This window comes from Propithecus coquereli, unplaced genomic scaffold, assembly GCF_000956105.1.
Source record: "Propithecus coquereli isolate 6110/MARCELLA unplaced genomic scaffold, Pcoq_1.0 Scaffold33, whole genome shotgun sequence".
Taxonomy (NCBI): domain Eukaryota; kingdom Metazoa; phylum Chordata; class Mammalia; order Primates; family Indriidae; genus Propithecus; species Propithecus coquereli.
The window spans coordinates 3037252-3049547 of NW_012148952.1; the positions used below are offsets into that span (position 1 = coordinate 3037252).

Here is a 12296-nt window from a genome sequence, read left to right on the forward strand (position 1 = left end):
TTTCCAGATAGGCAAACACTGAGAACATTTGTCATGACCAGACCTACCCTTCAGGAAATACTTAGAACTGCATTATATATGAATCAGCACAATAGACACACACCAGTGTAAAATCACCCAAAAAAGCTAAAGCTGACAACTCCTATAAAACAATAGCACCAAAAGGAAAACAAAGCAATGTGGTACTACCCAACATGACAAACAGAACAGCATCCCACATATCAATTCTCTCTCTTAACGTTAATAGTTTAAATGCACCACTCAAAAGACAAAGGCTGGCTCAATGGATGAAAAAACAGAACACAAGTACCTGCTGTCTTCAGAAGACACATCTAAACTGCAAGGATGCACACAGGCTCAATGTGAAAGGATGGAAAAAAATATTCCACACAAATGGAAACCAAAAGACAGAGAATGTAGTTATTCTCACATCAGACAAAATTTACTTTAAATCAACAATGGTAAAGAAAGACAAAGATGATCATTATATAATGGTAAAGGGAGTAATTCAACAAGAAGACATAATAATACTAAATATATATATGCACCTAACACAGAAGCTTCCAGATATAGAAATTCTATTAAAGCTAAGCAAGAAAATAAATAGTGGCATCATAATTGCCAGGGTCTTTAACACCCCACTGTCAGGCCTGGATAATTCAAAAGCAGAAAATAAATAAAGAAACACTAGACATAAATGGGACCTTAAAACAAATAGACCTACAAATGTTCTACAACAAAACTTTTGAATATACATTCTTCTCACCAGCATATGGGACATTCTCCAAGATTTCTCCAAGAGTGATCATATCTTAGGCCACAAACCATGTCTCAACAAATTTTAAAAAAATCAAAATCATATCATGTATCTTCTCAGACCATAGTGGAATAAAGCTAGAAATCAATTCCAAGAGTAGCATTCAATTCTCCACAAGGTCATGAAAATTAAATAATTGGCTGCTAAAAGATTATTGGGTTGATAATGAAAATAAGATGAAAATCAAATGATTCCTTGAACTGAATGACAAAGGGAACACAAGCGATCAAAATCTATGCGATTCAGCAAAAGCATTCCTAAGGGGAAAATTCATAGCTTTAACTGCTCACATCAAAAAGTCAGAAAGATCACAAATTAACAATCTAATATCATATCTCAAGGAATTAGAAAAGGAAGAGCAAACCAAACCAAAAGCCAGAAGAAGAAAAGCAATAACAAAGGTCAGAGCAGAACTAAATGAAATCAAAAACAAAACAAAAAAATTGCAAAAGTTCAGTGAAATAAAAAGTCAGTACGTTGAAAAGATAAACAAAATTTATAGACCTCTTGCTATAATAGATTAACCAGGAATAGAAGAGAAAGAACCCAAATAAGCTCTATCAGAAATGAAAAAGGAGATAATACAACTGGTGATAGCACAGAAATATAAAACATCATCCATGAATACTGTGAGAATCTCTGTACACATAACCTAGAAAATGTAGAGGAAATGGAAAAATTCCTGGAAACATACAACCTTCTAAGACTCAATAAGGAAGAAACAGAACTCCTGGACAGACCAATAACAAGCAGTGAGATTGAATCAGCAATAAAAACTCTTCCAATAAATGAATAAATAAATAAGGCCCGGGTTAGATACATTCACAGCCAAACTCTACCATATCTACAAAGAATAACTTGTACCCACACTGCAGAAATTATTTGATAACATTGAGAAGAAGGGACTCCCCTCCAACTCATTCTACAAAGCCAGTATCACCTTGATACCAAAGCCAGGAAAAAAGATAACTATAGATCAATATCGCTTATGACCATAGATAAAAAAAAATCCTCAATAAAATACTAGCAAACTGAATTCAACAGCATACAAAAAAAAAATAATCCACTATGACCAAATGGGCTTCATCTCACGAAGTGGGATGCAATTATGATTCAACATATGTAAATCAATAAATGGGGTTCACTACATAAACAGAAGCAAAAACAGAGACCATATGATCATCTCAATAGATGCAGAAAAAGCATTTGACAAAATTCAGCACCCTTTAATGACAAAAACCCTCAACAAACTAGGCATAGAACAAATATATCTCAAAATTATAAAAGCCATGTGATGCAAACCCATAGCCAACATCATACTCAATGGGGAAAAGTTGAAAGCATTCTGCCTAAGAACTGGAACAAGAACAGGGCGCTCACTGTCACCACTTCTATTCAACATAGTGCTGGAAGTCTTAGCCAGAGCAATCAGGCAAGAAAAAGAAAGAAATGGTTTCCAAATTGGGAAAGAGGAGATCGAACATTGCTTTTTGCTGATGATATAATTGTATGTCTAAAGAACCCCAAAGACTCCACCAAGAGACTCCTGGACTTGATAAATAAATTCAGCAGTCTCGGGTTATAAAAATAAATGTTCACAAATCAGTAGCATTTCTATATGCCAATAACAGCCAAGCTGTGGGTCAAATCGAAGACTTAATGCCATTCACAATAGCTACAAAGAAAATAAAATACCTAGGAATATAGTTAACCAAGGAAATGAACGACATCTACAAGGAGAACTATGAAACACTGAGGAAAGAAAACACAGACCTCACAAACAATTGGGGAAACATCATGCTCATGGATTGGTAGTTGGTAGAATCAACATTTTTAAAATGTCCATACTAACCAATATATTACTCTGTAATATATTGGAACTAAGTGATCGACATGCAAGTGCATAGAGAGAAGTAAAAGTCATTGGAAATCAAGCAGGGGAGAGGGGGAGGAGAGGAGGGGCAAAAATCCCCTTAAGGGGTACAATGAACACTAATCAGGTGATGGGCACATTTATAGTCCTGACTTAAGCCATGTAACAAAAACATTTGTATCCCCTCAGCATTTTGAAATAAACATAAATAAAAAATATAAAATTGCAAGAGAAAACAAAATGGAAAGAAATAACAACACATGACATATAATTAATTTTATAAAATTCTAAAGATGTCTATTAATAATAAAAATAAGATGGAAAATACAATAGAAGAATGTACAAGTACAAATACTTCTTCACAAAAGGAGAAAAATCAATAAACTTTTTTTTATTGTTCAAAGTATCAATAAGTATGTACTTCACTAATATTTAAAGAATCCATAGCATATATTTTTAGTATCCTAGAAAATTCCAGACAATCAGCAAATGTAAAGGATTTTATTGTCATTAAGTCAGTGAAATTCAGTTTCCTCATTTTTCCAGCTTATGTGGTGTTCAGCCTATATGCGGTCTCTCTACTTGAAGGAGGGACAACATAAGACTAGCAATATCCCATATTCTCATATGATTCTACATGTAAGTCTAGAATGTTTTGGAATTTTCTAGATTTCCTATATAAGAAACAATGCTTTACCTGCATTGAGATGTTCTGTAATTTTAACATGGAAATGAATAATCAACATTGTTCAAAATTTAATTTTTGAAGACAGTCTTAAATGATTGATAGTTATGCCTCCACCACTATGAAACTCAGAGTATTATTAAAAAGAACCTTCCCCTCTTTCTTAATACTAAATTCAGGCTCTTGTAGATCTTTCAGAATTTCTGCTTTGAGATCAGGTGGTGCTGTTGAGTTAAAGTTGCAGGTTTCAGTCAAAAAGTCCCAAAGCAGGTCTCCATTTTCATTACCATCAATAAAGCAGTCAGATATGTCCATGACGGACAGAAGGTCATGACACTTATACTTCAACCCCAGGTTGTCAAGCATCTGAGTGAGGTCGGACGATGTGACATATTGGCAGAGGTCATTCTGGGGGAAGCGGGATCTGTACTTTTTCCACAGCTTGTCCCAGCCACTGGTTCCTGTGCAATAGAAGAAAGTTCATACTTTCATGTATTCTTTCTTTCATTTGTCTTCTGCCAGGCAGTACGCTAGATGCTTGCAATGAAGCAGTAAACAAAATAATATTCTTTCCCTTTGTGGAGCTCACAATTCAAGGAGGTGGGGGAGAGAAAATTAAATAAATAGGTAAAGATATCATATATCAGATGGTGATAATTGCTAAATGAAAAATTAATCTGAGTAAGGGATAAGGAGGGTTAAAATGTTGAATGGGCTGTTGTTTTAGCTATGGTGGACACAGAGAATCTCTCTAGCAATGTGACATTTGAGCAGTGACTTCGCAGAGCACCATGTGGATATCAGAGGGAAGATGACTCCAGGGAGAGAGAGGAGCACTTGCAAAGGGCCTGAAGCAGGAACAAGGTTGGCACACTTAAGAACTGGCCAGGAAGCTAGTGAGATTGGAGATGAGTGAGCGAGGGGCAGAGGGCAAGGAGATGAGGTTGGATGGGTGGGAGTGGACGAGGTACCAGATCATGGGGGACACGATGGGAAACCCCTGTAGTGCTTCTAATAGAACTTGATGGACCAATGGATGTGTTCTAAATCTGCATTGTCCAGTATGGCAGCCATTCACCACTTGTGGCTAAGGAGCACCTGCAATGTGGCTAGTGTGATTGAGGAAGTGAATTTTTACTTTCATTTCATTTTGATTAATTTCAATTCCAACTTCCATCCCCAAATGCAGCTTCCATATTGGATAGCACAACATTAGGGTGATTTGATTTGCATTTTAATAAAATCACCCTGGTCATACAGGGTGAAATTAGATGATGAGGCATGAGGGCAGACGTGGGGAGAAAAGCGTGAAGGCTCCTGCAATCACCTGGGATATGAGTGGGATACCCAGTGAGCTGGGCGGTGAAGACAAGTGGTTGAAAGTTTTTATACATTTATGCTCCTAGATCCCATGGGGCTGGCCAAGAATTTGGATGTAGGATGTGGGCAAGGGAAAAGAGTCAGTGAAGACCCTAACAATTTTTGCCTGAGCACCTGAAAAGACAGAATTGCCATTATTGGACATGAGAAGAATGAAGACAACTTTAAATGTATCACAAGGCCTCTGGGTTTGGGATTGTAAATTTGAAATACTTTTGAAGATTTAGGTGGTGATATGAGGGAGGTAGTTATTTGCAATTCTTTCTGTTTTTAAATGGCACATTAGTTTTATTTTTGTTTATTTCTGCACATGTGCTTTTTACAAATGGTCATAATTTGCTCTGTAGAGTCTTGAACACAATAAACTGGAGAGGATCTATAAATAAAAATGGAAATGGAAAGAAAGAGGAGGGTAAATAAATTATGATTTACTCAAACCAAAGATGGGATAGGTTCTCATGCCTATATACCACTTACAAGATGCTACCTTGCACTGCCAATAACTAGGTTGATTTCTACAAATTTTGCCCCCAAGTTTAGAAGACATTTTAGCAATGTCTGTAGTATTTAATTGGAAATCCAGCTCATTAGAGAAGCTAAGAGATGCACTAGTATGTGAGGGAGAGCAATATGGGCTGAACTCTTCTTCTGACACTTTATAAATGAGATGAGGCTTGCTATGTAGTCTCTCAGAACCTCAGTTTCCTCATCTGTAAAATGAGTATTACCATACTTACCTTGAATGCAACTGCAAATATGAAATGAGATAGATGATTTAAGTGAATCATTGCACAATGGTAAGCATGGGGCAGATGTGTAATTAGTACTTATAAAATAAATGAATTTGTAGCCTAGTGTACTTCCATTGGTTGTGATCTTGAGACTGAAAAAGCATACTTGCTATTGAGAAATCTATGTAATAATAATAATGAGCTTCTATGTATGGACCTTCTGATACATGTTTGTTCTATACAGTCAGTGCAGGGCAGCAATTGAGAGCATGGTTGTCTAAAGCCCGAGTATACTGCCTGAGTATGAAGCCTGACTTTCCCTCTTATTAGCTTTATGAACCTGTGTTTCAGTTTTGTCATCTGTAAAACAGGGATGACAATATATTCATAGAATTACTCAAGAATTAACTGAGTTAATAAAGCAACCGCACTTAGAGCCCTGACTGGCACATAGTAAACATTGCTGAAGTGATAGGAAATTAAACTGGACTTGGCCAAAGCAATATAAGGGAGAACCTATATTTTCTATATGTTTCCAGGATTAAAAGTGAAGATTTCAATGCCCTGAGTTTTCTGTGGTCCCCAAATTGCCTTTCTGATGTAATGAAAGCAATTGGCTCTCCAGAGAAATACACAAACAATACATATACACACAGTTCTATATATAATTATAGAATGTTCGAAGACTCTTGGCTCTCAGCCATAGGTTAAGCTAAAGTTCTCAGATTTAACTCAACACAAGAGATTATGCAAGACAGGAAATAGTAAATAATAAATAGCCTAGGATAATTGACGGTCTACTAATATTTCAAAAGAGGAAGCAATAACTGCAGGCTGTGCTCTAGGAGAAGGTAGAATTGGAATGAAGCAAAAAAAATATAATAAAATCTCAGTTTAATAAAAAATGTGAGGGTTGTGAGTATGTATTAAAGAATCTTTCATTTCAAAGACAGCAGATAGTCTTCCCAAATATGAGTCAGCTTTCAAACAAGACTGTATAAGAAAATAAGCATTTTAGTGGCTGAAGAGAGGTTTTGTTATCATCATCATTATTATTTTTAACCTGGCAGAGAAAAAAGAACCAAACACTAATTGCAGAAATTTTGCTGGTGTCAGTGCTGTGACTTGCTGCCATTTCTGAGCTGAGCAATTACACACTCCTGGACTGATGCATTATCATAATGGCTCTCGGTAGGCACAACATATGGTGTTACTTTTGTTTTCAATATGACATAAACCAGGTTCTTTTTTTCCCACTGTATGAAAAATAACACACCATGATTTGCTTCCTTCCTTAGTCAGGTAAAGAGAGGACAAACAGTAAACTACAGTGCTGGCTCATCTCCCGTAACCAGACAGGTTGCCTTTTAAATACCAGCTCTCCCAACTAATGTCGGGTTACAACGTTAGCAGAAAAACATGCCACTGACATCATTTTATTGTGGAATAATCCTCATTTTTTAAAAAAATCAATTCTTTGTTCTTATTTCTCTTCTTTTTCATCCCCAAATCAAATTTCTTTCATCTTCATAAGGAGGAATTTCGGTTAGTTAACACTAAATGAACATTTACGGAGCTGAGCTAGTTCTGTCGTGGATACTTAGGAACACAGAGGATATATTGTTTTAACTCAAGCAACTTGTATTCTAATAGGCTGACCAGCAAATGTCATTATTTAATTCTAATTTCAATTTCTTTTTCTTTTCCTAGTTAGTTTTACTTGTTTCTCCTCATTGCTTTTGTCTGGTTATTTCCATGTACAGTGTGCATGTGTGTATGTGTGTGTGTTTGTGTGTATGTATATGTATACTCTTTATTGAGCCTTTTGTTTCTGTTTACTAAACCTATCTTCAAATCTCCAAAACTTTCTATGTTCTCTGATTTCATGTCTATCTTCAGGTCAGTTTTAGCTGAAATATATTCTTTTTTTGGATGGATATCCAGAGCTAATTCTGGTTCTGATGTCAGGAAGCAGAGATAATAAACAATTATTCAGTTCAATTAAAACACATTTACTGAGTATTGTCTATGTGTCAAGATCTTTGCAAAGATCTGGAAATAGAGGTGAGAGGCAGAGACCCTGTTCTAAAGGATCTCTTCTGAAACTCCCTATATACCTCTGATAGGAAATTAGCACATTGCTGAAAATGTTTGCATGTCTGAATCCTTCCGCCCTCCCCCCCCATTAGGAACTTTTCAAAGACAGAAAAAAAAAGTCACCTTTGGAAACTCCAGAGCCTACCAGGGACTGGGAGTAGAGCTCAATAAGCTGCAATCACCAGAGCCACACATGGACTGTCCAATGCAGCAAACATGGAATCGAGAGTATAGGCTGTGGTTTGAACATGGCTGAGCATGCATGGCGCCTTGGCCAAACTAGGTGCTCTGCACAATTAAGTCTAGAAACTGACTCCATATTTCATTCTCTTAAAATCTAATAAATTTCAAACAAAAGGGTTCATATGGTGCTCAAATAACTGAGTAATTCAGTCTATTCAGAGAAAGAACTCATTAATTCCATATGAGGTTGGTAATTGACTGAGGTTGGCAGGTAAGACCTGAGCTATGTGGCATGGCTAAGATGACCATTTAGAGCAAGATGTTGACCCAGACACACCACTGATCTACCTAGATGAGATCTTGGTTGGATGAGTGCTCTTAGAAATTTAATTTAGGGAATATTTTTGGGCCATTCTGAATCTGCCTATAATGAGTGCTCAGTTGTCTGCATTGCAGAGCAGCAATGGATGACAATATTATCCCAGAACACAGGAAATACACACAGAAATGTCTTTACTTTTAGATAATTATGATGCAAATTCCATTTGACAAGTGGCCACAAGAATCTTAATAAAAATAAAGCCTCGTGTGAACCATTTCGGTGGAGGTGTTCCAAATTTTAGGGCAATATTCAAATGTAAGACATGTTTGAATCTGTCAAGTAGATGGAGGATGGGGTTTCAGAACTTATAGTTTGGGCTAATCAGGCAATTTAAGCACTGGTTCCTACCCATGGGTGAGGTGGGGTGTAAACGGACACCTCAGATGAGTTTCTCAAGCTGTTTCTATCCACAGACTAGTCTAGTAGGTATGGATTTGTAACTATATTCTCAAATGACAATGACTAGTGTTAATAATAGTGTGGATCATTCCTATACACAATCACATAATATTGATATTAAAAACTCCTATTGGAAATTTCTTGTGATTAAATTTATTTCCAACTTTGGAACCTAGGCTTGATCTATTTTTCTAAAAGCTGACCCACATATTTTTATTGGGTATAGTAATACAACAAAGCAATTATTGATTTTTCTTTAAAGGAAAAAAACTACAGTCACTTTCATACACTGAGAGGGCAACAGAATTTATCTCAGGGAAATGTGTTAAGACGTGTTCACGGGTACACAGGTTTGTTTACTGGTGACAGGGGTAAAGCAAAAGAGACCTTAACTGCTCTAGAAGCAGCGGGGACAGGGAAGTGAGGAGTCGGCATCCTGGCGCTGAGGTCAGAGAGAAGTTCTGAGAGTAGCTCCAAGGGAGGTGGGCCAAATGGAGCAGGAGAAAGGTGGGAAAGAGAGTGGCCGTGGAACTTTGATGCTGAATTCTGTTCTTTGCTCTTCTTCCTCCCTACAGGTCCTAACATCTCCCAGAAGCAAAGAATGGTGCTTCGGAGAATGAAGGAGGTAGAGCTATGTTTGTGCTTGGGGCCACACCAAACCGGATGAGAAAAGGCAGCTGCAACGCATGCCAGATTTGGAGAGAAGAGATCAAAATTGAACTGGGAGCAGAAATCTGGAGCCAACAGTGGCGAGCACCCATCAGAAGCATGTAAGCGTGGCGCCCAGAAGTCCTCAGAAGCAAAGGAGAGATGGGAAGGGGATGAACTACCCAAGTTACTTGGAATGAGAGCTCCAGTCATTTACTCTGGATTTTTAAGAATTAAGTGTGAGCCCTTAAGACTGGGGAACCTGGAGACATTCCAGTTACACTAAGTTGATGATAGTGATCAACATTATTTGATAATTCTATTTCTCTTTTCAGGTGAAATCTTTAATTGCAAAATAAACTATATTGGGAAAGATGTTTTATTTTCAAAATTTTTAACTTATATTTAATTGATTTATGTAACACGTCTCATCAATACAGGCAAAACTGATTTTTTTTAGCCTTAGGAGAGAGAGAAGTGAAAAATTCACAATAAAATAACTAAATCTATTTTCTCCTTTTGCTAAGTGGTTCTTCTTTTAAAAGTAAATGGATGTGGTATTTCTTCTATAGCTGTGCAAACCTCTTCTAAGAAGTACGTATGGTAAAGGAAGGAGGTTATCAGGGTCCTTCTAATAAATAGACGATTGTCATTTGTTGCATTCTTATGTCTAGGAATAGTATCTATTAACAATGTTTTCCTCTTTGGAACAGCTGTTTCCTATGTTGTAAACAGTAATGAAAAATTGTGAACTGCTTATTGAGGAAGTGAATAAAATATTTCCACCATCGAATACATTGAATAAACTTTACTCTCTTTCTTTTAATTTTTCCCCGTGAATGTATATATAGATATTTATAAGCCACATATATGAATAGATGCAATATAGTGGACATATGATTATCCAGAAATAGCCCTTGAATAAACTGAGATGCAGAGATCAAGTTCGCACAGCTACAAGTACCTCAGTGCTCTTGCTCCAGGTGTTATCATACATTTCACTGGGTCTAGTTTGGTTTTCACGTTTCTTGATGTCAATAAACCATGGATTATATTAACTCATTCCTGATATAGCCAGTAGAAGGCTGTATCAGTAGGAGCACCTAGTCATTTCTCAGTCGCATGTGGACTATGGATGACACTTTCTAAACCTTACTCTTTTTCTATTGTTAGATAAATTTTCACAGAAAGCTGCCTTCTGCCACCCAAATATTTAACTTCTGAAAATATTTTAGAATAAACCAAATATAAATAAGAGAGTGGATCTGCTATTGAGACGAAATATATTCTAAAATCACACACATATGACTTCTGGATGAATTGCTGTTTCTGTCTGCAGTACTTTTCTATTGATGCAGGTCATTAAGAACAAACTGCCTACAATGTTGATAACTAAGTTCACTTTGTAATCCTAATGTAGCCCACTGCTTTACCCAAGTGTCCTAATTTAAAGAGAGGTTAGTAGGAAGAGTCTAGTTTCCATAAGCCCTTCTAAAAGGGATGCCAGACCTCTCCTGCATAAATTAGTATTATTAACTTACTGGAAATAAAAATAGTGTATCAAAATGTTCCCATGGGGAAAAGGTATGCACAAAAGCTCTTTGTAGCCAAACACAGGATTACAGCATCAACTATGTTTGCCATCTTTAAAGCTATTCTTTCTATTTAAAAACATACCAATTTTGTGATATATGGCTTTTGAGATCGTGGTCTGGTATAAACTTGGGATGATAGAGACTATTGTATATCTAGAATCAACCCACCTAGCACTGGTGGCCAATCCATAAAGATTGCTGAATGAAAGAATACTTGCTGACCTCAACAATGTCAATGTTTCATTTTCTAACAACGTTTACTTATGTTCTCTATGTGGTACTTACTATATTCCTGGAAGCAACATGACATAATCAAATGCCTCCTTTGGAAAATAAAACAATACCATAAAAAAATCCAAGTGAACTATTTTTGATGGGCATTTGAGAAAACCTACAATGAACAAAGTTGATAATGGCTCTAGGAATGTAGATTAATCAAATATGATGACATCTGAAATATTGAAACCTTTATTTACTTATTAATAAACATCACAGAGGGAAAAGAGACACTCTAGGGACATAAAGTAGGTAAATATAAATATTTGCTATTTTTAGTCTAATTTAAAAACTTTTATCAGTTGAACTTGCTCCAAGTTATATGAAAAGAACTCATATATAGAAGACAAAGACATATTTTTCCAAGAGAAAGAAGTAAATAGATGTTTAATTCCACTACACCTCCAAAATTGAAAGCTGTTGTGAGTGACTTTCCTAACACTATGAAAATTAATTGACTATGATTAGAAGCAAAGGCAAGAATTTCATAATGAAGACAAAGTATAGCAGCTTCCTTTAAACACATGAATCCATGCATACATGCACTATTGCTATTTTAAAACTTGGGCTGAATTAAAATAACTTACCTGACACAACAGTAATAAGAATCTTAGCATTGGCACCTAAGAGACTATGGAAGAATTTCAAGGTAGCTGGGATGTCTTTTACATAATACAGCATCTGGAAAGGCGGAAAAAGAGAAATGAGATGCTTCTCTACATTGAAGTTTTATTGCTTGGACTAGATACTCACTAGAAAGTTTGATTTTCCAGCTGAGTGTATTTTTACCCAATAAAACCCTTAAAAAATTTAAAAACTGATTTTTATATGTATTATATGGAGAGATAGAAAAATAACGTGAGAAATATTTGGGAAAAGGGAAAACTATAGTATTTGCTCAACTAGAGTCAAATGGTTTTAAATTTACTCTTTCTGGCTTCCATAACATAGACATTTATAGCTGCAGACACTTAGTCACCATTCCACATGGGGACATTGATCCTATGCCTATTCTATAATTTGTGAATTGCAGTCGTTCTGGGAGAAAATGGTTCCGGCACCATAAAAACAGACCCCATTTCATGGAACGTTGCTTTAAAATTAAGCCCTCTGCACTAGCTTCTCCATATGCTCACAGACGCTTTTTTAAAACTACAGAAAAATGTGACAGGCCCTGATGTTGAGAGATTCTCTAGGAAATCGTACTGGATAAAGCATGAAGTTCCATAC

General features: G+C 36.3%; 1 protein-coding gene across 1 annotated transcript; it reads right to left on the reverse strand.

The window, feature by feature from the left end:
- Window positions 1-3163: 3163 nt before the first annotated feature.
- LOC105815351 (histamine N-methyltransferase-like) lies at window positions 3164-11747 on the reverse strand. The gene is made up of 2 exons (XM_012650501.1): window positions 11654-11747; window positions 3164-3836 (listed from the first exon to the last, which is right to left on the reverse strand). Exons 1-2 carry the CDS (start codon window positions 11745-11747, stop codon window positions 3481-3483), a joined length of 450 nt encoding a protein of 149 aa, XP_012505955.1. The 3' UTR covers window positions 3164-3480.
- Window positions 11748-12296: the final 549 nt, after the last annotated feature.

Coding starts and splice junctions, on each gene's coding strand:
- LOC105815351 (XM_012650501.1), bottom strand. CDS start 11,747: ATGCTGTATTATGTAAAAGACATCCCAGCTACCTTGAAATTCTTCCAT. Junction 3,837..11,653: donor TCTTATTACTGTTGTGTCAG/GTAAGTTATTTT, acceptor TCTATTGCACAG/GAACCAGTGGCTGGGACAAG.